Source organism: Pituophis catenifer, unplaced genomic scaffold (assembly GCF_029215685.1).
Source record: "Pituophis catenifer annectens isolate HBS135680 unplaced genomic scaffold, rPitCat1.0.hap2 SCAF_4, whole genome shotgun sequence".
Taxonomy (NCBI): domain Eukaryota; kingdom Metazoa; phylum Chordata; class Lepidosauria; order Squamata; family Colubridae; genus Pituophis; species Pituophis catenifer.
The window spans coordinates 122,476,947-122,503,450 of NW_027256884.1; the positions used below are offsets into that span (position 1 = coordinate 122,476,947).

Genomic DNA, 26,504 nt, shown 5'->3' on the forward strand with positions numbered 1-26,504 from the left:
TTTTATACAAAGTCAGCTTATTGCCCCCACAAACTGGGTCCTCATTTCACCTACCTTAGAAAGGATGGAAGGCTGAGTCAACCTTGAGCCTTGGAGAGATTCGAACCAGCAGAAATTGCAGGCAGCTGTGTTAATAACAGGGTGCACTAAACCACTGTACTATCAAGGCTCTTTTTCTTGAAGAAGTTTCATTAGCCATACTAGGTAACATCATCAGTGCTAGAAGGGAGCCTAACAACAGCTTAATCAAGAAATCTGTAAGAAAATCCCCACCAACACTGATAGGGCAAGCCACTTCTACATAAACAGAAAGCAAACTCTTTGCTATGTAGCACTGATAATGTTACCTAGTTGGGTAATGAAAGATCCACAAGAAACCGAGCTCAAGAACCCAAGGACCCTGAGCTACAAATATTCTCCTTTATTGAGGCTGGAGACTGTGCCCCATTGGCCAGTATAGTCCTTGGAAGTGTGCCATGTTTTGCACATGCACCTCTCTCTCCCGCTCTCTTGTACCCCTGCTATGTGACAGGAGAACGCCCACAATCATTTCTTTCTGTTTTTGTTGCTCCTGTCATTGTCATGCTTTGTTAGGTACAAAGACAGGAGGCTGGCCCAGCACAAGTCGGAAATAGAGTGTTTCACTCCAAAAGGGAGTATGGGAAATGGTGGGCGAGCAACAATGAGCAGGTAAGTAAAAGCATGAATGCCACCTGACCCTTTCCAAGGGTCAAGGGGCTTGTCTGTCCAGAGGAGGAGTGCCTGGGGGAACATTACAGCCCACCTCCTCAATGTGTGATCATCATCGTCCAACCTGTGCAGTGTATCTCTAGATGATTTATGTTGTTGGTTAGGGTTGCAAAATACGTTTGGCTTCTTGTTTGGTCTGTAACAGCAGCTCCATTTGCAGGAGAAGGTTCTAAGTGCCAAGAGCAGGGGTGTCAAACTGGCAGCCCATGGACCGGATGCATCATGCTCAGGCCACGCCCACCCTGGCTCCACAAAGGCAAAAAAGTCATGATATGTGACAATACGTGACATGATGTGGTCGTGTTTGACACCTGTGGCCTAGAGAATGGAAACAATCCTGTAAGGCAGACTGGAGAAATGTGGGGTTGTGAGAAAGCTGAATTATTCACTGAGTAGGGTGCAAGGGAACATTGCAGCTCACCTTCTCTATGTGTGATCATCATTGTCCAACCTGTGCAGTATGGTTTATGTTGTCCAATCTCCAATCAGGATTGTAAAGCCAGCTTAGCTTCTTGTGTAGTCTGTGACAGCAGCTTCATTTGCAGGAGAAGGTTGTAAGTGCCTGGAGAATGGAAACAATCCCGTAAGGCAGACTGGAGAAATGTGGGGTTGTGAGAAAGCTGAATTATTTACTGGGTAGGGTGCAGGGGAACATTGCAGCTCACCTTCTCAATGAGTGATCATCATTGTCCAACTGTGCAGTATGGTTTCTGTTGTCCGATCTCCAGTCAGGGTTGTAAAGCCAGCTTGGCTTCTTGTGTAGCCTGTGACAGCAGCTTCATTTGCAGGAGAAGGTTCTAAGTGCCTGGAGAATGCAAACGATCCTTTAAGGCAGACTGGAGAAACGTGGGGTTGTGAGAAAGCTGGAAGCTTTTCTAGGTAGTCTGAATATGCAAAGAACCTGGGCCACATCAAAGTGAGTGGGGCCTCGATTTCCCATTGTTTTCCTGTTTGGCAGGGTTTTTATGTTATAATGATATTGAAGCTATGATAAGGATCCAGGGGTACCCAAAAGATACGGTCAAACAAATCAAGATGGTGACCATGAAAGTAGAATTGAAGCTCTGTCCACTTGGATTGCACCCATCACAGCAATCATCTTGACTGTATCCTCCAGATATACCTGTAAGGATTACATTATAAGTAGTCCTCCTCAGTGGTGAAATCCTCCGCAGATTGCCACTGGTTCGCTGCTAGCACACTGCACACACACACACACATGCATAGTGCACACCGAAAGCACGCTTCACATGGAAAAAGGAGGCTTGGGAAGGTAAGTAGAACAGCGAGGGGGAAAACAGCTGTGTCGCACGACTTAACTTCGCTAGAAAGCAGGGTTTCCTGCTTTCTAGCTAATATAAATCGCGCAACTCAGCTGATCATCGGAAATACCAGTTCAGATGAACCGTTAATTTTTATCACTACCGGTTCGCCCGAACCAGTGTGAACCGGTAGCATTTCATTGGTCCTCCTCTTATGACCAGTTGCTTAGTGACCATTTGAAGTTACAACCAACCCAAAAAAGAGGACCTGTAGCCAGAATTCTGATGGTTGAGCCTCCTTTGCCATCATGTAATTGAACTTTGAGTGATCAGCAACACAGCACATTTGCTGGGAGAAAGGCACCCATAGGGAACCCACTGGTTTGCTTAATGACCAAAGATTCACTTAGCAGCCAGAGACTCACTTAACGATCACCACCCAAAAAAAAAAATGATCGTTATGATTATGACCATTAAAACATTCAATCGTAATGGGCAAGCACTTTTACAGTTGTATGTTGAGGACTACCTGTTAAGTTTTTGTTTATTTCCCATGGAGAAGATACTGGGGCAGGACAGATCCTGCAGCTCAAGTTAGCCCTTCCTGCTCTTCTACCTGTAGACCAGGAATATTCTTTTTAAAATGTCTCTGCAAAAGGGACTCTTTTGCTGTATGAAAATCACTTCACTCATTACTAGTTGATTACTTGAATATGAGTCAACAGTGTGCTGCAGCTATTTTTTTTAAAAAGCCAGCACAGTCCTAGGTTGCATTAACAGAGGGATAGAATCAAGATCGCATGAAATATTAATACCATTTTATAATTAATTAATTAATTAATTAATTAATTAATTAGTCCAATTTATATGCCACCCTTCTCCATAGACTCAGGGTGGCTTACAATGCATTATAGCAATAGCTTGGATACTTTTTTGTACATACCTGCTTATTAGGGCTTTCGGGGGGCCCCTAAGCGGTATTGTTCTATACAAAGTTGGCTTATTGCCCCCACAATCCGGGTCTTCAATTTACCTACCTCGAAAGGATGGAAGGCTGAGTCAACCTTGAGCCTGGTGAGATTCGAACTTGCACTAATTGCAGGCAGCTGGCAGCTAAGTGCTAGCACTTAACAGCACTTTAGTCCGCTGCACCACCGAGGCTCTTTGACTTGGTAAGAAAGACCACACTGGAATATTGCATCCAGTTTTGGTCACCACAATATAAAAAAAAAAAGATGTTGAGACTCTAGAAAGAGTGCAGAGAAGAGCAACCAAGATGATTAGAGGACTGAAAGCTAAAACATATGAAGAACGGTTGCAGGAATTGAGTATAGCTAATCTAGAGAAAAGAAGGACTAGGGGAGACGTGATAGCATTGTTCCAATATCTCAGGGGCTTCCACAAAGTAGAGGGAGTCAACCTATTCTCCAAAGCCCCTGAGGGCAGGACAAGAAGCAATGGGTGGAAACTAATCAAGGAGAGAAGCAACCTAGAACTAAGGAAGAATTTACTGACAGGGAGAACAATTAATCAGTGGAACGCAGGGCCGGATTTAGATGAAAAGAGGCCCTAGGCTATTCCACTTATGAGGCCCTTTCACCTATAGTGAAAGTGTAATTTTAATTTTGCTAACAATTTGAATGTAGGGAATGTAGGCCCCTCTTGATCTTGAGGCCCTAGGTTGAAGCCTAGTTAGCCTATAGGAAAATCCGGCCCTGGTAGAACGACTTGCCTCCAGAAGTTGTGAGTGCTCCATCACTGGAGGTTTTTAGAAAGAGATTGGACAACCATTTGTCTAAAATGGTATAGGGTCTCCTGCTTGACCAGAGGATTGGCTAACTAGAAGACCTCCAAGATCCCTTCCAACTCTGTTATTCTGGTTATTTTTCTATCAAAACGGGAGGCTCAAAATTGAAATATATTTGGCCTAGCAACAAGGGCAAAGAATGAATTCCAACATTCCTAAAATGTGGATTTCTTACCCATTTTCCACTCACTTTTCTTCTCCTGATCTTCCTCTGCACCCTTCATCCTCCTCCTCTTTCCTCTTTTCTTGAACAGCAGAAATGCCCTGTAGGGGTTGGATGAGAGCTTCTCAAGATACTTAGTTTTACTGAAAAATACTTAAGAGATGTAGTCTACCGTGACAGGTGGGGGAAAAAAAAAATCACACTTGAGGATTTCCAAAGGCACCTGCATAATCCACAAATCATCCCTAAATCTCTTCCATAGATAATGCTAGCAATCAGAGATAAAGCAGTTATGTAGGTTGAATCAAACATAAGGACACTCACAAATTGCAAAGACATGCAGAAAATGTTGATCTTCTCCTCTTCACTGAGAATAGCCAGAAAGATTTTGACAAAATAGTTCCTTTTATAGTCCCCGCCTCCAGGATCCCATAAACTTCATCCAGAGATGGTACTCAGCCGGTTCGGACCAATTTAGTCGAACTGGTAGCAGAAATCGCAGATGGGCCTGCCAACTTGCCCCGACCCTATGACATCCTATTTAGGCACACTTTTGAGGTCGGGTGCATGCATGGAAGGCAGGTGGGCGCGCAAAGCAAGCACGACGAACTAGTAGTAACAAAATGTGAAACCCACTGCTGGCTTCATCACAACAGATGTTTGCAACAAGCCAAACTCTATTCTGGTACCCCAAAAATGGGGATCATAAAGTCAAAGAAATTAAAGCAATAGCTCATAGAAATCTATATAGGTAGTCCATGACTTAAACATTTGGTGGCTGTCCGAAGATACGATGGCACTGAAAAAATGACTTATGACTGTTTTTCACACTTACGACCGTTGTAGCATCCCCGTAGTCACGTGATCAAACTTCAGCTGTTGGGCATCTGTCCCCTTTTGCGAGTTTCTGATAAGCAGAGTCAGTGGGGAAGCTGGATTTATTTAACAGTTAGGTCACTAACGTAACAACTGCACTGATTCACTTAGCAACCGGGGCAAGAAAGATCATAAAATGGGGCAAAATTCACTTAACAAGCATCTCACAACAACAGAAATTCTGGACTCCCTTGTGGTCGTACGTTGAGGACTACCTGTAGGCAGTTAAAACCCAATTGGACGCCAGGCTAGGCGAAACTTGACTGGTTTGGGGATGCTATTTGTTTCGGTTAAAATCTGCACAGTTCCTTCTACCTTGGCACCAAAAAGTCTTCTCAAATCTAACCATATTTTAGAGTTTAGCCATTGGGTCAGGAAAATTTGGACTTTCGGACCACAGTTAGTTGTGACCAGTGGCGGGATTCAAAATTTTTTACTACCAGTTCTGTGGGCGTGGCCAGGGGGTGTGACAGGCAGCACTCCTGCACCCCCCTGGGAGAAAAAACGGGCCACGGGGGGGACACATTACCATCACCCCGCTCCTTTTAGGCCTAGGAGGCCTCCCTGCACTTACCTGGGAGGCAAAATGAGGTGCGTGGGGACTCCTGAAAGGGGCAGGGTAGGAAGGGGTGGGGCCATCCAGCAATTTAACTACCAGTTCTCCCAAACCGGCTTGAACCAGCCCGAACCGGCTGAATCCCACCACTCATTGTGACGTCCCAAAATACAAGAATCAGCAGTCTTTAAAGGGTTTATTAAAATGTTTACTGAATTAAATTGAACAAAATTCGTATTCCCTATTTTTGAATCAGAATGTCCCTTCATTCATGACGTCTGAGCGATCCGAGACATCAGCTTTATCACTGTTACCTTTTTTCTCTTTGTTGGCCAATGATGTCAACAAGCCTTGATCTCATTCACACATCTGCTTCATATTGATTGCCCATGCTTGTTTTTTTTTTTTCATTCTCTTGATGTTTCATAGAGCCTCTTCTCTCCTCCCCCCTTTTTGTTATTGCTGTGTCCTGCTTTGAACGTCAACGAGATTGATCTATTCTGTAAAAAGCAATTCAGATGAAGGACAAGAAGCAAATTGGTGGGGATGAAAAAAAAAATACATGCAAATATCAATTACTTGTGTGCTGTTTTTATGCCATAGAAAATAGGGTGGGTTTTTTTCCCCCATCCAATGTTTTTTTTCTCACTCTCTCTCATCTTGTATATTTTTCTCCCAGAAAAAAAAAATCCCTTTTACGACCAAAAGAACCTAAAAATTCCAGTTCAGTAGACACAAAATGCACCATCATACTGAATAAGTTGCATTAACTTAATAGACTGGAAATCTTATTATGAATAGAATCTGGAGAATTCCTCTTAAGTATCACTTATTGTGATTAGAACGGGTGATTCTTTCTTCCAAAGAATCTTGGTGTAAGATTAAGGAGGAGAACTAATTGCAAAGTTTACCAGCTCAGAACACTTGAATATATAATCCTGCCAGAAAAGTTTGCACCTTAGAAGCAATTTAGAACTAAGGAGAAATTTCCTGACAGCTAGAACAATTAATCAGTGGAACGACTTGCCTCCAGAAGTTGTAGGTGCTTCAAAGACTGGAAGTTTTTAAGAAGAGATTGGACAGTAATTTATCTGAAATGGTATAGGGCCGTGATGGTGAACCTATGGCACACAGACGACAGGTAGCACATGTAGCCATATTGGTGGGCACACAAGCTCAACTCTGTCAGCTGATTTTGGGGCCTTCTGGGCCCACCAGAAGTAGGGAAGCAGGCTGTTTCCTGCTTCTGGAGGAGCTCGGGGGGGGGAGGCCCATTTTTCTCTCTCCCGAGCCTCCCGAGCCTTTCTATGAGTCTGGGGAGGGTGAAAACGGCCTTCCTCAACCCCCCGGAGGCCTTCCGGAAGGTGGGACTGGAAGTTGTCAAACAGGCCATTTTCTGCCTCCGGAGGGCCTCCGGGGGGGGGAGGTTGTTTTTGCTCTCCCCAGACTCCTAGAAAGGCTCTGGAGGCTGGGGACAGCAAAAAATGGGCCTATCTGCCATCACGTGCCAGGAGAGGGGGGGACCGGGGGGCGCATGCACGGGACAGGGCACATAGAATTATGGGTGTTGGCATGCGTGCACACGACCCCCCCCCCCAACTCCTGGAACATGATGGCAAAAAGGACACGGGTACTTGCGGGACCGCCTACTACCACCAATAGCCTCCCACCGGCCGGTACGCTCCCATAGAGAGGGGCTCCTCCGGGTGCTGTCAGCCAAACAATGCCGACTGGCGGCCCCCAGGGGGAGAGCCTTCTCTGTGGGGGCACCTACTATCTGGAACGAGCTCCCCCCAGAGATATGGAGGATCCCGGATCTGCGCACCTTCCACCGCGCCTTAAAGACCTTACTATTTCACCAGGCCGGCCTGGCCTAATTTTCCCCCTCTTTTATAAAAGATTTTTAAAATTTTAAATATCTTTTAGTATTTATATATTCAATTTTAAATTGGTTTTAAAAGTTTCGGGTTTTAAATTTGTCGGGGCCAAAATTATTTAATTTGATTTTATTCTATTTTTTAAATTTTGTATTGTATGTGTTTTTATTGTTTGGCTGTGCACCGCCCTGAGTCCTTCGGGAGTAGGGCGGTATAGAAATCTAATAAATAAATAAATAAATAAATAGATAGATAGATAGATAGATAGATAGATAGATAGATAGATAGATAGATAGATAGGTTAGCCATCCCTGGTATAGGGTGTTAGACTAGAAGACTCCAACCCCCCTTCCAAATCTGTTAGATTGCATTAGAAAGTTAAATCTGTAGAATGTCACTTTTCATCCATGTATTGAAACAGTAAAAATTTATTGCAGTATTGCCAAGGGAATGACAGCCAACAATACCGTGCGAGACTGAACTCTGAATCATATTTTTAGATTAGCACTTGTGTTTTGCAGCAGTAATACAAGGCTGGCACAAAGAATGTTAACAATCAGCTCTATACGCTATTTCCTTCGGATTGAGATGACATGGGAGATAAATGACATTTCTAATAGTGTTTTGATAGGGATTTTTTTAAAAAAAACTGCATCGTAGATTTATCCAGGAAGTTAGTTTGATTTCCCATGGTGACTGCCCTAGACAAATCCCAGCAGTTTTCTTGGCAAGATTTCAGAAGTGGTTTACCATTGCCTCTTTCCTAGAGCTTAGAGCAGGGGTCGGCAACCTGCAGCTCCGGAGCCTCATGTGGCTCTTTGGGCCCTCTGCTGTGGCTCCCTGTCCCATCACTGGTTGGCCTCGCCCCTCACCCTTCTTCTTTCTTTTTTTGACTCCAGCCCGAAGCAGCAGGAAGCGAAGGCTGCCTTACGCGCAAATGTGGCATGAAGGCAGGTACAGGGCAGCTTCGCTCCTGTACTCTCCTCCCCCCGAGCCGGGAGGATGCGCACACATGGGGAGACCCTCCTCAAGCGAGTGCCGAAGCTCAGGAAAGGTCCGTGCGGGGCGGGCAGCGGCTCGCTTAAGGAGAGTTTCCCCACGCGTGCGCATACTCCCGGCTCAGCCACAGGGCATTACCAGAGGAGGGGGGCGGAGGAGGACCAGTGGTGGGTTGCCCCCGGTTCGCACCAGTTCTATAGAACAGGTAGTAAAACCAGCGGGAAGCTCCACCCACCGATCCCGATGTCATCAAAACGCTTCTGCGCTTGTGCAGAAGTGTGCGCACATGTGTGGCCCCACTGCGAACCAGTAGTAAAGTTAATTAGAACCCACCCCTGAGGAGGATGGTCGCCCGAAGGGAGGGAGAGAGAGAGACACACACACACACACATATTTTTTTTATTATTTATTTTTATTTTTATTTTTATTCAATTTGTATACTGCCCTTCTCCTAGTGGACTCAGGGCAGTGCACAGCCAGAACTAAAATACATACCAATACAAAATTTAAAATTATTAAAAGAATTACATAACTGGCCCAAATTTAAAACAATTCGAATTAAAACCCAATGACAATTTAAAAGCTAAAAACTAAAAAAGACTAAAAAGGGGGAGGGGGTTCACGCCAGCCCTGCTTGATGGAAAAGAAAAGTTTTCAGGGCACGGCGAAAGGCCTGGAGATCTGGTATCCTTCGTATCTCCAGGGGCAAATCGTTCCAGAGGGCGGGAGCTGCCACAGAGAAGGCCCTCCCCCTGGGGGTCTCCAGCCGACATTGCCTGGCCGACGGCACCCTGAGGAGTCCCTCTCTGTGGGAGCGTACTGGTCGGTGGGAGGCTATCGGCGGCAGAAGGCGGTCTCGCAAATACCCAGGTCTGATGCCATGGAGCGCTTTAAAGGTGGTAACCAACACCTTGAAGCGCACCCGGAAGACCACTGGAAGCCAATGCAGCTCACGCAGGAGAGGTGTCACATGGGAGCGCCCCCTCGCTCCCATAATCCCCTGCGCGGCCGCATTCTGCACCAGTTGGAGCCTCCTATATTTTATTTTATTTATTTTATTTTATTTTGAATTTGTATACCGCCCTTCTCCCTGAGGACTCAGGGCGGTGAACAGCCAAGTAAAAACATCAAGTACAAATATTAAAATACAGTTAAAATATACATATATAAATTTGGCCCCATTAATTAAAAACAATAAACAAAACACTTAAAAACACTTAAAAAATTAGGCCAGCCCGGCTTGCTGGAAAAGGAAGGTTTTAAGGGCATACAGAGGGGGAGAGAGTGAGACAGACATATAGAGTGATACATAGAGAGGGGTGAGAGAGTGGAAGAGAGGGAGAGGGAGAGAGGGGGGAGAGAGAGACAGAATGGTTTTGTGGCTGAGTAGAAATAGCTAGGGGGGGTCATGTGACTGGGTGGAAGTGAGTGACATCGAGTTGGCCACGCCCACCCAGGTTTTGTGGCTCCGGTGTGTTTTTTTTTCTGTGGGAAACTGGTCCAAGTGGCTCTTTGAGTGTTTAAGGTTGCCGACCCCTGGCTTAGAGAGAATGACTGGCCCAAGAGTCCCCCCAGCTGGCTTTGTGCCTAAGGCAGGACTAGAACTTGCAATCTCCCATTCCTAGCCTGGGATCTAACCATTACAGCAAACCTACAACTCTCTAGTTGTAGGTATCTAACTCAAATTACTTATCTTCAAGATAATGCTGCATGTTGCTTGTGGATTGTGGATGAACATTTGTGTGTGTGTGTGTGTGTGTGTGTGTGTGTGTGTGTGTGTGTGTGCGTGCTTATACAGTCTATCATCATTGTCTTTTAATGACCCCATAATCCCTTGCGGAGTGGAGTTGGGGCAACTGAATGGACGTAGCAGAATATTTAATGGCCGGATGCCCTTCCTGTCGCCAATGCGGAGCTTTGTTCAGCAGATATATTCTCATTGCATCCAGAGAGAGAAATATCTGCCTCTACCTAGGATCGAACTCACAGCCTCCTGATTGTGAGGCGAGAGCTCCACCTCTAGGCCACCGCATCACTGTGCGTTTATACACACACACACACACACACACACACACACACACACACACACACACACACACACCATGTGAATTATTAATTTCTTATTTGTTGCATTTAATTAAGTCAGTAATTTCATGCCCAAATCATAGCCAGGGCTATTGAGACGTCTACGTTTTGACAACCTCATAAAACATACCATTGCATAATTGATTTTATACGATAGAAGCAAAAGCTATTAATGGAGAGCTGACGACTGATTGTTTTTCAAATATAAAAAGTGCCTCTTAAAACAGATCAGGAACAAAAACACACATCTCCCTTTTGTCCAGCATCTTCCATTTTACATTTCTTCAGTTTCTTTTTCTTTGAAGAAAAACTCACACATAAAATCACCTTTTCCAGCACTAACAGATGTTGTACTGCAAATATGTGTGTGTGTGTGTGTGTGTGTGTGTGTGTGTGTGTGTGTGTGTGTGTGTGTGTGTTGGGGCCAGAAGGTTAAATTCTAATTGTTACAGTCTAATTCAGTTTGTCTAAGGGCCAACATCACTCATTTCTTCCACAAGGTCATTTTAAGGACACTTCCAGTAATCTTACTTCCCAAAGCCTCAGAAGCAATTCGACAATGATTCTTGATAATTTTGAAAGTTCTGCCAAATCTAAAGGCTGAGAATCACAGCCGGGGCCTGAAACATTGCCACTCTTACCTCTATAAAAAAGAGTCCCCGCGCTCCAAATTTCACATAAAAAGAAAGGAAAAACAGTTCGTCATTTTTCATATGCTTCTGTTCATTTCTTCTTCTTATTCCCGTGTCATTCTTAAACACCCCCCCCAAAAAAAGGGATGGGGGGGTGGAGGGAAGGAATATTTCCAAAGGCTTCATCCTTGCGTTCTGTCTCCTCCCACTCCATCCGCCTCCTTCTCCTCCTCCTCTTCTTCTTCCTCCTCCTCTTCCTTTTCCTTTCTTCCTCCTCTTCCTCCTCCATCCTCCTCCTTCTCTTCCTCTTCCTTCTCTTCTTCTTATCTTCCTTTTCTCCTCCTTTCTTCCTCCTTTTCCTCCTTTTCTTCCCTACTCCATCCTCCTCCTCCTTAACCTTCTTCCTCTTCTTCCTCCTCCATTGTACTCCTTCTCCTCCTCTTCCTCCTCTTCTTCCTCCTCCTCTTCCTTTTCCTTCTCCTTCCTCCTCTTCCTCCTCCTCCTCTTCCTTTTCCTTCTTTTCTTCCTCCCCTTCCTCCTCCATCCTCCTTCTCCTCTTCTTCCTCCTCCTGTTCCTCTTCCTCCTCCTCTTCTTCCTTTTCCTCCTCCTTTCCTCCTCCTTCTCCTCTTCTTCCTCATCTTCCTTTTCATCCTCCTTCTCTTCTTCCCCTTCCTCCTCCATCCTCCCCCTCCTCCTCTTCCTTTCCTCCTTGTTTCTTCCTCCTCTTCCTCCTCCTTCTCCTCCTCTTCCTCTTCCTCTTCTTCCTCCCCATCTTCCTTTTCCTCCTCTTTTCTTCCTCCTCTTCCATTCTCTTCCTCCTCCTCCTCCTTTTCCTCTCCTCCATCTCCTCTTCCTCCTTCTCCTCATTTTCTTCCTCATCTTCCTTTTCCTCCTCCTTTCTTCCTCCTCTTCCATTCCCCTCCTCCTCCTCCTCCTCCTCCTCCTCCTCCTCCTCCTCCTCCTCCTCCTCCTCCTCCTCCATAATTTATCAGGCAAATTGCTACCTTGCTGGAAACAGCCCGCCAATAATTGAAGTGCTGTGTCACGTAAAATGTCATCTAACGCATGGCTCCTTTTTATGGCACTGCTTGTTTAGATGGCTTGTTTACCTATTAGAAGTGTTCCTGTACATTTGCCTCTGATGGAGGGCGAAATCTTCCTTAGCACTTGGCAGTCTCTTTCAGAGAGGCTGTTTTATTCATTCTGAATCTCAGAAATGCCTCTGCCCACAGACAGATTAATCTTGGGCCGTATTGAGCCGTACCCATGCACAATTGCTTTCGTTTTTATTGTGGACCAGAGTTTGTTCATTCCATCTATTTATCTTCACACAAAGGCTTAAGATGACTTTAAATTCTCTCGGCAACAATCACAAAATACAGCCTTTCACTTGATTTATATACACTGCTCAAAGCACTCACTAATATGTGATTTTTTTTCCCCACTTTTTTTAAAAGAATCTTATCCAGAGCTATTTGCTGCAGTGGGTTAGCCAGTAAATATTTTGCTTTAAGGAGGATTTTATGTCAGGGCAGCAATAATTTAAAAAAATATATATAAACTTCCTCAGAACTGCTTTGGGCTTTTCCAAAGGGAATCACGGACTGGCCATTGTAATCATCATCCATTATCTATTTATTTACAAGATGAAGCTTTTTTAAAAAACAAGAAAGCAAACGAATAACCATCACAGTTATAATTCAATTTTGCCTAAAATAGGATAGGTCAAGTGCACTATAATAATTTAGATAACATATTTGCTTTTTGCAAATATGCATATATTATTCATATTTGCATAGTTGCTTTTCTTTTTGTCTCTTTCCAATATGATGCATGAATACACACACACACACAAACACACATACATATACATACACCCAGGTGGTCAGTAGTGGGTTGATACCAGTTCACCCCAGTTCAGGCGAACCGGTAGCAGCAGTGGTGGGATGCTCCGTCCACTTTCCCGGATGTCATCAAATACGCTCTGCGCATGTACAAAAGTGGCGCTTGTGTGAGCGAACCAGTAGCAAAGATAAGTGAAACCCACCGCTGCAGGTAGTCTTAGACTTATGACTGGTTGCTTAGTGATCATTAAAAGTTAAGACTGATCTAAAATACGAGACTTATGACTTGGTTTTTTTTTTTATTAGTTTATGTTATAAAACTACAAAAGCAAATAGTAGGAAAAATAGGGAAGGAAAAAGTGTGGAAAAGAAGGAGGAAAAAGAAAGAAAAGGCATCTACTTCTAACTCCCTTTGGAGCAGTAGAATAAGGCATTAATATCAAACCTCGACTTTTCACATTTATATAGTAGTTTAAACCAGGGGTGAAATCCAGCAGGTTCTGATAGGTTCTTGAGAACCGGTAGTGGAAATTTTGAGTATTCAGAGAACCAACAAATGCCACCTCTGGCTGGTCCCAGAGTGGGATGGGAATGGAGATTTTGCAATATCCTTCCTCCAGGAGTGGGGAGGGAATGGAGATTTTGCAGCATCCTTCCCCTGGAGTGGGGTGGGAATGGAGAATTTGCAGTATCCTTCCCCTGCCACGCCCACCAAGCCACGCCCACAGAACCGTTAGTAAAAAACCTTGCATTTCACCACTGGTTTAAACTAGCCATGTCTATAACAACACATTGATCTAATCAGTAAAACCCATAATCAAAGTTTCATTCTTTTCGACCTCAAGCACAAAGTCCAGAAGCGGTTTCCAAGTAAAAATAAAAGTACTTGTACTTTTTTTTTTTTTCTTTGATCAGAGCAGTCAATTTAGGCATCTCTGCTAACTCCGTCAACTTTTGCAGCCATTCATCCATGGTCGGGATCGAAATGTCCTTCCATTTTTGTGCATAGAGTAGTCTTGCTGCCGTAACATATATAACATCAAAGTTCCAATTTTTTCCCCCAAGTCTTTTTCCATTAAACCCAAAAGAAAAGTCTCTGGATTCCAAGTTCTGATGGTTGGCCCCCTTTGCAAGTCATGTGAACAAATTTTGGGTGCTTGGCAACATGGCAGCATTTCTGGCCACAGTCCCCTGTGTCAGGGTTCCAAGCAATGGTGAAATCTGACCAGTTCGGAGCGGTTCGGGCGAACTGCTAGGAATTATGAGCATCGGTTCACTGAACCGGTAGTAATCACCGCTCCTTGGCCCCACCCACACCCGGCCAGTCACTGCTCACCTCTTCCGGCCACTCAATATTCCACAGAATTCAATGTTAAATGCAGCAGAGAGAATGCTAACTTTTCTCCCTCCATTCAGAACGGAGCTGCTGCAGCCTGTCCCTTGAAGGTAGTCCTAAGGAGGGAGTGGGATGGGGGGAGCAGCTGAAATGGAGCCCTTTTCGTGAAAGGCAAGAAAATGGGGAAGGGGATTTTCCTGCCTGTCATCCATTCCTCAATCTCAGCACAGACTGAGGGAAGGATGGTAGGCAGGAATATTCCCCTCCCCATTTTCCCGCCATTCATGACAAGGAGTGGCTGGGAGGGGAGAGGCCGGTGAGGAGCCCCTTGATGTGAGTGATAGCGAGTTGGCCACGCCCATGCAGTCACATGACCTCCCCCCCACAACAAACCACGCCCACAGAACCGGCAGGGGAATTTTTTTAATTTCACCACTGGTTCCAAGTAATATGCCCATAGCAAACAGGACTCTGAGGCAAGCAAGTTCCTCAAATATTAGTTTTACTGGACATATATTGGCAATGGTGCAATGGTGCAAATCGACTCTAAACATTCCCACAGTTTTCACCTAATTAAAAATGAAAGTTTTTTTCCCTTCCCCAAACAATCAAGTCACATGGTCCAATCAAGGTACCATCCGGTTGCTTGGTAACTTCACTCCTCCTCTCTCCGACCATCTGTGGGAATGTCCTTGGTTCCCAGGAGAAAGTATTTTGTTTTGGCTACAAAACCCCAGCTATCTCAATTCCCCCCTCCCTATCCCTCAGCTCCAGCATGGCAACACTGAAGCCTCAAAATGGCCTCGGTCAGGTCAGCTTCAGGGTTGATACGGTACCACATTTTACGATGGTTTTGCTGGAAAGCCAGTGTAACCTTCATTTTGCAACATTATGTGTGTGTGTGTGTGTGTAGCTGTGCATTATAAAGTATACAGCCAAGATCTCTTGGCTTTTTTTTTTATGACTTGCAGCCTTTTGGAAGACTAGAGTTTTCACAAGGTATAGGCCTCTGATGTTTGTGTATGTACAGTAGAGGCCAAAATTGTGGAAACATTTTGGGAAAAGTGTATTTTCTAAAACTAGCTAATAACATCACTTTTTTTTTGGAGTAGTACAGTAGTGGGTTTCAATTTCGTTTCCTACCGGTTATGCTCGTGGGCACGTGCACAATGCTTCTGCACATGTGCAGAGATGTCCAGCCGGGTGGGCGGAGCCTCCCACTGCTGCCACTAGTTCCCCCGATCCGGGGCGAACTGGTAGCAACCCACCACTGGCATAGTATCGTAAAATTATATCTCAATGGAAAGACAATTTAATCAAGAATGTAATGCAATAACCTTTATGAAGGATTTGCTATTAGAATAGCAGTTGCAGTATAAAGAAGAAAAGTGAAACACGTATAAAAAATGAGATATACAAAAATTATCACCATGTCGGTTAATACTTAGTTGGGTAACCTTTAGCATGAATGACGGCCTTACAACGTCTTCCTATGGAGCGAACCAATTCTTTTAGTTCTGCAGCTGTTATAATGTGAAACCAAGATTGAATGATGGCTTCGATTAACTGGGTTTTATTGCTGGGTCACTTCTGACTAACAAATTTCTTTAGTCGGCTCCATAAATTTTCCATTGGGTAAAGGTCTGGGCTATTCCCAGCAGTGGAATAGGATTATCTTGAAACGCCAAAAGAAAAAGTGGTGTTATTAGCCATCAAACCTCAAAAATACACTTTCCCCAAAAGGTTTCCACAATTTTGGCCACTACTGTATGTATTTGTGTGCAGGTTAATGCTCTCTTAAGTATTCATTCTCCAGACTTTGGTTGGGTTTTCTGAGCCAAGACCAAACCTGAAGCTCATCCGAAGCTTCACAAGGATGGTTAGAGCAAAATAAATGACTGTCGATGGTTTTACATGTCTGCATATTGGTTTTTAACTTGCTTTTATTGGATTGTTGTTTCTATTTATGATGAGCTGCCCAGAATCACTTACATAAATGACTAAGTGCAAATTAAATTAATAACAGTAAAAGCAATAATAACACAAATCTCCCTTTAAAGCAGCTCCACAAAGCAGCCTTCTTACAGAAGAGAACAACATTTGTGTTGCTTCATTTCTGGGGTGTCTTATGCAGTGGTGGGATTCAGCCGGTTCGGGCCAGTTCAGGCGAACCGGTAGTTAAATTGCTGGTTGGCCCCACCCTGCCCCTTCTAGGAGTCGCCCCACAGTCCATTTTTGCTTCCAGGAGGCTTCAGGGAGGCCTCCTAGGCTCAAAACGGGCTGCAGGGGGGTGCAGTGTGCCCCCTGCGGCCTATTTTTGCTCCCAGAAGGCTGCAGGAGGCCTACTAGGCCCAAAATGGAGCATGGGGGGGCATGGTTCCCCCACGGCCCATTTTGGCTCCCGGGGGGGGTGCAGGAGGCCAAGTGCTGCCTGTCGCACCCCCTGGCCATGCCGACCATAGCCACACCCACCCAGCTGGTCATTAGGGCAGATAATTCAAATTATTTGAATCCCACCACTGGTCTTATGACTTTTTCAGAAGTGGAAAGGCCTCTGGAAATGCCAATACAGGTAGTCCTCAACTTATAACCATTCATTTAGTGACCATTCGACTGGTACTGGAAAAAAAGTGACTTATGACCGTTTTTCACACTTAGGGACCATTGCAGCATCCCTGTGGTCAGCTCATCAAAATTCAGTTACTTGGCAACTGACTCATATTTAGGACGGTTGTAGTGTCCCAAGGTCAAGTCATCCCCTTTTGCGACCTTCTGACAAGCAAAGTCAATGGAGAAGCCAGATTCACTTACCAACTGTGTCACAACTGCAGTGATTCACTTAACAACTGTGGCAAGAAAGGTCATAAAACAGGGCAAAACTCACTTAACAACTGTCTTGCTTAGCAACAGAAATTTGGAGCTCAGTTGTGGTCGTAAGTCGAGAACCTACCTGTAATGTCATACCTATGGTGCATAATATCTCATTGGGTCATTAGTCAATCATTCAATCTGGATTATCTGGATCCGTTCCAGTCGGGTTTCAGGCCTGAGTATAGCACGGAAATGGCATTGGTCTCATTGGTTGATGATCTCTGGAGGGCTCGGGACAGGGGTTGTTCCTCTGTCCTGGTCCTGTTAGATCTCTCAGTGGCTTTTGATACCATCGACCATGGTATCATGCTGCCCCGGCTGGAGGGGTTAGGAGTGGGGGGGCACCATTATATGGTGGTTCGCCTCCTTCCTCTCCGGCCGTACGCAGTCTGTGTTGGCAGGGGGGCAGAGGTCGACCCCAAGGTGCCTAGTTTGTGGGGTGCCACTGCGGTCGGTCCTCTCGCCCCTCCTGTTCAACATTTATGTGAAGCCACTGGGTGAGATCATCCGTGGCTTCGGGGTGGATTTCCATCAGTACGCTGATGATACTCAGCTGTACATTTCCACCCCGGGCCACCCCAATGATGCCCTTGAAGTGATGTCCCGGTGCCTGGAAACCGTACGGATCTGGATGAGGAGGAACAAGCTCAGACTTAACCCTTCCAAGACCGAGTGGCTATGGTTTCCGGCATCCCGTCATAGTCAGTTGACTCCATCAGTGACTATGGGGGTGAGATCTTGACCCCCACAGAGAGGGCTTGCAACTTGGGCATCCTACTGGACTTGCAGTTGTCCTTAGAAGACCATCTGACGGCTGTGGCCAGGGGGGCTTTTTATCAGGTTCGCCTGATTTATCAGTTGCGTCCCTTTCTGGATCGGGACTCCTTACGCACAGTCACTCATGCCCTCGTCACTTCCCATCTGGACTATTGTAACGCTCTCTACATGGGGCTCCCCTTGAAGAGCACCCAGAGGCTCCAACTGGTCCAGAATGTGGCCGCACGGGTAATAATGGGAGCGACTCGGCGCTCCCATGTAACACCGCTCCTGCGCGAGCTGCACTGGCTCCTGGTGGTCTTCCGGGTGTGATTCAAGGTGTTTGTTGCCACCTTTAAAGCACTCCATGGCTTAGGGCCCTGGGTATCTACGAGACCGCCTTCTGCCACCGATAGCCTCCCATCGACCGGTACGCTCCCACAGAGAGGGGCTCCTCCGGGTGCCGTCAGCTAGACAATGTTGGCTGATGACCCCCAGGGGGAGCGCATTCTCTGTGGGGGCCCCCACCCTCTGGAATGAGCTGCCCCTGGAGATTTGTAGGATTTCCGACCTGCGTACCTTTTGTTGCGCCCTAAAAACATTACTATTCCAACAAGCAGGGCTGGCCTAAATAATAATAATATTTTTACTATTTTAATGGATTGTTTTATTAGAATTTTCGGACAATTGATTTAATTGTTTTAAATTGTTTTTAATTTTTATATTGTCATGGTTTTATTTCTGGCTGTACACCACCCTGAGTCCTTCGGGAGAAGGGTGGTATAGAAATTTAATAAAATAAAATAAAATAAAAATCAATCAATCAATCAATATATTCTACATTTATTATCTATTACTTATATGCAAAATATATTCAGTAGAATACATTACACTCAACACTAGTAATGCTATGTTCTGCAACATGCTAATAAAGCATTTTTCTGATCCCTTCCCCCAGAAATAACTTTGAAATATAGTTTTGGGGGAGGAATATAAAATACAGAGGACTGGGGAAATAAGATACTTCTTTTGAAATCTGCAACAACTAGGTGGTAGAATCTAGTGTAGAAGGTTAGCACCAGAGCAGGGGTGGGTTCTAAAATTTTTTTACTACCAGTTCTGTGGGCGTGGCTTATTTTGTGGGTGTGGCTTGATGGTCATGTGACAATTCTTTAGGATTTAGCAGAGGTACTGGTCTACCAGGCTTTTAACTGCTTGCAAAGCTGTACTGGTCTACTCGTTTGTTTTTGGAGGCACTGGTCTACCCATTTATTTTTGCAGGTATCGGTCTACTCATTTGTTTGCTTTTAACACTGATCAACTGTAGGCCGGCTCTTTGAAGCCCCGCGGCAAGAGTTTAAACAGTTTTTTTCCCTCTAGCAGATCAGCTGGGACTCAGGAGGCAGCAATAGATTGGGGGTGGGGCCAAATAAAAGGTAAGAATAATGCAGGGGGGCGGGGGGGGCGGCGGGGGCAGAACCGGTTTGGTGATGTCATATCATCACCGCTACCAGCTCGGCGGAACTGGACCGAACCAGGAGGAACCCACCACTGCACCAGGGATGAAATGCTACGGGTTCACCGAACCAGTGGTAAAAAAAGTAAAAAAAAAAAAAAAAAAGTTCCAAAGATCAGCTGAGCAATGCACGATCGTTGGAACTTTTTTTTTTTTTAACATTTTAAGCATTTTTTACTACCAGTTCTCCGGAACCGGTAGTAAAAAATGCTTTAAAAAAGATTTTAAAAAGATTCCAATGATCACAGCTGTGGCGCGCGAGCTTGGGAACCTTTTTAAAAAGTTTTGTAAAGCATTTTTTTACCACCGGTTCTTCAGATGACGGCAGTACTTCCCATTTCTTCATGGGCTATCAGAAGATGCCACAGACATATTCATGCAGGAAACAAGAGGCAAATTCATCATGACAAACACAGGTTTACCCAAAATTGCAACAGAGGGCAGCATCTTGCTGACTTTGACTGATCTCCAAAAAGGCGACAGGTTAGACCAGCTTCATAACTTGAAAAGGGATCATCAGGAGAAGAACTCAGGGATTCAGATCAGACGAGGAACTTGAAAAAACATCTCAGAAGAAGAGATTTCAAGTTCCAAAGTATTGCCAGGTTTCAAACTATTGCCAAGGAAACTGCACAGACAGGACCATGAAATCATCAAGAGTCAAACTCAGTATCTTTATTTGAAGAACAAGAAAAAAGGCATGCCAACAGAAGAGGATATTTGCAACTCAGGATTGAAATGAGGTGTCCTTGGTACTCTCTGAGTTTGGTGGTTGTTCTTGCAAACAACCATTTTATTACCAAACTAGGTAACATCATCAGTGCTACTAATGAAATCTCTGCAAAAAAAACCCCAACCCATCTCAGAGAGCACCAAGGACATGGTTATTGTGAGGTATCCAAGATACCTTAGGTAGATTGTAGGAAAAGTATTGTCTAGCTCAGTGATGGCGAACCTATGGCACGCGTGCCACAGGTGGCACGCGTAGCCATATCAGTGGGCATGGCAGCTCAGCTCTAGTGCGCATGCGCGTACTGGCCAGCTGTTTTTCGGGTCTTCTGGAGGCTCTGGAGGCTAGGGACAGCAAAAAACATCACTTCCTGTCCCACCGGGAGTTGGGAAATGGGCCGTTTCAGGCCTCCAGAGGGCCTCCAAGGAAGTGGGGAAGGCTGTTTTCGCCCTCCCCAGATGCATAGAGAGGATCTGGAGCCAGGTGAGAAAGAAAAACGGGCCTACCAGGCCATCGCGAGCCAGGAGCGGGGGGGGAGGGGGGGTTGCGCGTGCATGCGCAGGATGGGGCACATAAAATTACGCATGCATGCGAACCTCCCCCGTCCCCCCCCCCTTTCCTGGCATGCGATGGCAAAAAGGTTAGCCATCACTGGTCTAGCTGAATAAATACCATGTTTCCCCAAAAATAAGACCCTGTCTAATATTTTTTTTTAACCCTGAAATAAACACTTGGCCTTATTGCCATGGACTCAAAAGCCAGATTCGGCTTATTATCAGGGGATGTCTTATTTTGGGGGAAACATGGTATATAAAGAATGCAACACATTGAAGGGGGACAAAAGAAAGCAATGGTTAAATTAGGTGGAGGAATATGGAAACAAATGGGAAGATATAAATTGTGGAAAGGAAACTAGGTGCCTGTTTATGTTAAATGTAAATAAAATATTTAGATTAAGAGAATATATTAAAATGGTATATATATGATATACTAGAAATATATGTAAAAAAGATATATTAAGATAAAGAGAAAATGTATAAATATGAATTACTGATGCGAAGATGTTGAAAAAAATATGTAAATATCTGTTTTTGTTTTTTGTTTGTTTGTTTGTTTTTAAAAACTGTTTAATAAAAATTATTTTTTAAAAAAAAAGAATGCAACACATTGGCCATGAACTTGTCTTGTCTTCCCTTGTCTGATCTTCCTTTATTATTCAATTTTTATTCCATTTTTATTTTTGGTCAACAAAAGGTGGCATGTACACCTTAATTTTTTTGCTTAGATTTCATGTTTAAAAGTTCCTCTTTTTAAATGACAGTACCTGGGGGTATAATCAGGGCCACGTTTTCTGATTAGGTTAACACCTACGGATTGTTATTTTCTTGGCTGCTGTATATACTTAATTTTCTTTTCTGTTTGTCTTTGTAATTTGGTTTTAATTGACTGTCTGATTCTCCGTTGCCTAGAGTCATTTGTTTGAGATGGACGCCCAAATAAATCGAATAAATACATACATTTAAAATGCACGCGGGCACCATCACTTGATGGACCACGTAAGAAAACAAGTCTTTCGGCTGTAGTATGAATGTGGAATTTTCTTCTGCTGATTAAAACTGGGTCTTGCTTCATTCCTGATGTTTCCTTGAATAAAGTCAGAAAACGGCGCTCTATGTTTCTCATCAGAATGATGGCAATTTGGCCACAGATCATGTGAGTGAGAAATGTGACACAACTCCTTCAAATGTCTAAAGACTGTCAGGAAGAATTATTTATTTGCTACCCTTCGGTCACAATAATGTTTGCGACTGATTTGATGAGAGACAATTATTTGTCCTCTGCTACTTCCAAAGGACTTCAGTTGCATCGGGGTTTGTTTGGGCTGAATATTACAAGAAACTTTTTCATAGGAAAAGAAAAAAAGCAGCTCAAAAAAGAACAATTCCTTGGAGAAACGGTGGGTTATCTTTCGCTGGAGTTTCAAGGAAAAACTAGCCCAGCCTTTTCCTGACTTAGGTAGCGTCCAAGCCAGGGGTTGAATCCAGCAGGTTCTGACAGGTTCTGGAGAACCAGTAGCAGAAATTTTGAGCAGTTCGGAGAACCGGTAGCGGAAATTTTGAGCAGTTCGGAGAACCGGTAGCGGAAATTTTGAGCAGTTCGGAGAACCGGTAGCGGAAATTTTGAGCAGTTCGGAGAACCGGTAGCGGAAATTTTGAGCAGTTCAGAGAACCAGTAGCGGAAATTTTGAGCAGTTCGGAGAACCGGTAGCGGAAATTTTGAGCAGTTCGGAGAACCGGTAGCGGAAATTTTGAGCAGTTCGGAGAACCGGTAGCGGAAATTTTGAGCAGTTCGGAGAACTGGTAGCGGAAATTTTGAGCAGTTCGGAGAACCGGTAGCGGAAATTTTGAGCAGTTCAGAGAACCGGCAAATACCACCTCTGGCTGGCCCCAGAGTTTGGGGGGGGAAATGGAGAATTTGCAATATCCTTCCCTCAGGAGTGGGGTAGTAGTGGAGATTTTGCAATATCCTTCCCCTGGAATTGGGTGGGATTGGAGATTTTGCAATATCCTTCCCCTGCCATGCCCACACCACGCCCACCAAGCCATGCCCACAGAACCGGTAGTAATTTTTTTTTTATTTCACCACTGGTCCAAGCAGATTAATTTCAGCTTCTAAAAGGACTATACTTGTTCAAAATCCTGAGGAATACCATAGGGTGCCTAGTCTTCAGCTCATATAGGTAGTCCTCAACTTACAATCACAATTGAACCGAAATTCCTGTTGCTAAGCAAGACGGCTGTTAAGTGAGTCTTGTCCTATTTTACAATCTTTCTTGCCGCTGCTAAGTGAATCGCTGAAATTGAGTTAGTAACATGGCTGTTAAGTGAATCTGGCTTCCCCATCGACTTTGCTTGTCCGAGGTTCGCAAAAGATGATCCCATGACTTCAGGACACTGGTCGTTAAGTGTGAAAAATGGCCGTAAGACACTTTTTTCAGCGCTGTTGTAACTTTGAACGGTCCCTAAATGAATGGTTGTAAGTCGAGCACTATCTGTATACTGGGTTCCCTGCACCAAACTGTGGGTGAAAAGTTACACTCGTCAACTCTGTCGTGATCAACATTGAACAACGTCATAGGATCTATGGTTAGCCTTTCTGTTGCCACATCTCTGTGCTTTGAGGAGGATTGTCTATTTCTGTATCTGTTTATTTCAGGTGTCTATAAAGGTGTATTTACAGGTATTCCTTGACTTACAGCCACAACTGAGGCCAGAATTTCCATTGCTAACCACTGCAGTTGTTAAGTGAGTCACACCCAAGTTTGCAACCTTTTTTGCCGCTATTATTCGATGAAACACTGTAGTTATTAAGTGAATAGCAATAGCACATAGACTTATATACTGCTTCACAGTGCTCCACAGTGCTCTCTAGGTGGGTTACAGAGTCAGCCTCTTGCCCCCAACAATCCAGGTTCTCATTTTACCAACCTCAGAAGGATGGAAGGCTGAGTCAACCTTGAGCCAGTCAGGATCGAACTCCCTGAGTGAGCGGTGAGTTAGCCTGCAGTACTGCGTTCTAACCACTGCACCACCACGGCTCTATGTCACGTGGTGGTTAAGCAAATCCAGTTTCCCCCATTGACTTTTGCTTTCAGAAGCTGACTAGGAAGGTTGCAAATGGCCATTGCATGACCCCGGGATGCTGCAACCATTGTAACTACATTCGGGTTGCCAAGCACCTGGATTTTGATCACATTACCATAGGGATTCTGCAGGTGGCCATAAACATGATAACTGGTTGTAGGTCAGGAGTCCCTAACCCCCCAATCTGTGAACCTGCAGCAGTCCACGGCATGCCAAAAACGGGGCTGCACAAACAAGCAAAGCACATCCATGGGATGCAGGCAACACACAAAAACATGCCCCCTCCAGTCTGTGGAAAAACCTCTTGTTGTGGCCTCTCGGCCACCGGCCCCTCCAGCAGCCGAATCAGAGGAGGAGGAGGAGTGGGAGTCAGGGTCAGTATCAGGGCAACCTGAGAGCTCCGAGGGTAAAGAGGGAATGGAGCTGGCAGAGAGAGAGAGAGACAGAGGTGGAGCCTGGGCTGTCTATCAGCCCTCAGATGGAGAGTCAACAGCCCCCAGGTATGGAGGTGGCTAATGAGGAAGAGGAGGAACAGCTGGGTCCGGTGCCTGATGCACGGATGCCCAGAAGGCAGAGGAGAGGAGAGCAGTGGAAAACTGTGGGTCGATCCTTGGGAAGGAAGAGCTACCGCTGCTAGTGAAGCCCCACCCTAGCTCTGGGGATAAAAGGCAGGGGGTGGAGATGAATAGGTATGGCAGACAACCATTCATCTTCTGGCCAGAGGGACTTGTTAGCCTGCAAGAAAAACTTTTTGCTGGGGCTATCGGCATTCCTAATAAAGGAATCTTTTGAGTTCACGTCAGAGAGTTTCTCGTGTTTGGGGAGCTGAATCAGAATACCCCTCTCCATGGAACCAGTCCCTGGTGCCCAAAAGGTTGAGGGCCACTGTTGTAAGTCACTTTTTTTCAGTGCCATTGTCACTTTGAACGGTTGCTGGACAAATGGTTGTTAAGTCAAGGACTATCTGTATTTCAGTTCCGCCTTGCAAGTGTTACCTTGTCGACTTTGCGCTGAACATTCCCATGGTTGTGATTCCGTTGCTCTTCAAGAAGCGTGTTAAGTTGTCTTCAAGTCTCAACGTCTGTCCTTTTCTCTTCTCTTTTGTGTCGCAGTTCCAATGGGAAATCGGTCACGTGGGCCCAGAATGAAAAAAGTTCGAGCCGAGGAGCCCATCTCTGGCAGAGGCTTTCCGTCCACATCAATAAGAAAGACAACCCCAACCAAACCGCGGTGATCAAACCCTTCTCTAAAAGCACAGACAGCAGCCGGCACAGCAGTAGCACCACAATCACAACCACCTTCCCCGAATCCGGTGCCAAAACCCTTTATGATGTCTCCGAAGCTGAAGAACACTACCCAGTTCAGTACCGCATTCAAACTCCGTCCCCCATCAGTACGGTCAGCCAGAGGACTGCTTCCCTCAGCCGGACCGAAGACGATGCCCCGACTTTCCAGTCGGAACAAGCCCAACGGAGCAGTTCCTCCCAAGGTTCCCTGATGGAGCAGATCAGCAGCGTGGTGACTCGGTTCACGGCGAACATCAGTGAGCTCAACTCCATGATGCTCTCCACACCCACGCCAGGCCCGATGGTCACCACCCCGTTGTGCTCTACCTACCTGATCCCGAGGGAGATCCAGCTGCCCACCACCATGACCACGTTTGCGGAGATCCAGCCCCTCCCTGCCATTGAGGTGAACGGAGCATCTCAGTCCACCAGGAAACCATCTTGCGGAAGCGTCAAGGAAGGCCCTTCCGCAGAAACTCCAGCCCCTGCCAAGCCCGAGCTTGAAGAGTTGGTGGCTTTGACGCCTCCTTCTCCATTCAGGGACTCTGTTGATTCTGGAAGTGCTTCTCCCAGTTCTCCGGCATCAGAATCCGCTCTCTGTATCCCGTCTTCGCCGAAATATGACTCGCTGATGATAAAGGATTACACGCAGAGTTCTTCTTCCTTGTGAATGTAGTAGAAGTCAACCTTGAGTCTCTACAGCTTCGGCTCCATCAAGGAGGCGAAGAAGCCCAGCCTCCCTGTTCTCTAGTGTTTACAGACACAACGAGAGTAATGGGTCGTTTTTTTTGGGGGGGGAGGATGAAAAGACGCAAGGGAATAGAGAATAAAAACAACGGATGGGTTACGCTCTTTTAAACGTACACGCACACATACATGCACACACGCCTACATACACGACGAAACTTTTTCTCGCAGATTTTTCGTGGCCTTAAAAACACGGGCTTTTCAATGGAAAAACACACACGCACACACACACAAAAAAAAACATTTGAATTTATTCCTGAGGGCTGAGAGGGCGTCTCTTACATCACTTACTTGTCAAGTGCTTTGCAACAGTGAGTATAACGGGGAACTGGCGGTGGAGGGGGGGAAAAGAAACAGCAGGCAGACAACGAGAAGCGATCCAGTGTTTTGTTTACTTGGATTCCTTCATCCAAGAAGTAAACCTTGATTATTATTATTTTTTTCCAAGACACGGAAGACCAAAATCTTGAATGTACATTTTGTAGTGAACTCCAGACCGGGGACCAAAAGATCCAGCGACTTTCTTTCTTTTTTCTTTCCTTTCAGTTGAAAGTGTTTTTTGTTTTTTAAGTGAAGATCTCAACCGATCTTAGACTCGGTCACAACGGAACATTGTTGACTAACTTGGCAGTGCGCTGCCCGTTGACAAATGTAAGTTAACACAATGCAGCACACGGCTGCACTCAAAGAGGGCTTTTCTAGAATAACTTCCCATCCAAGGATATGTTTTAAGAGAGAGAGGTTGGGGGGGGAAATCTCTCTTCAG

The 26,504-nt window shown here is 45.2% G+C and overlaps 1 protein-coding gene across 5 annotated transcripts in view; it reads left to right on the forward strand.

Annotated features, from left to right (window-relative positions):
* The window catches only part of GRM5 (glutamate metabotropic receptor 5), a 286,394-nt gene extending 260,733 nt beyond the window's left edge, over positions 1–25,661 (forward strand). The window contains exons 8-10 of one of the 5 annotated variants that reach the window (XM_070944022.1): positions 595–690; positions 24,818–24,932; positions 25,449–25,661. In XM_070944022.1, the coding sequence (XP_070800123.1) occupies positions 595–690; positions 24,818–24,932; positions 25,449–25,661 (424 nt within the window). Of the gene's footprint in view, positions 1–594; positions 691–24,817 lie in introns of all 5 variants that reach the window. The other 4 variants (XM_070944018.1, XM_070944023.1, XM_070944021.1 and 1 more) reach the window with 4 other exon arrangements.
* Positions 25,662–26,504: the final 843 nt, after the last annotated feature.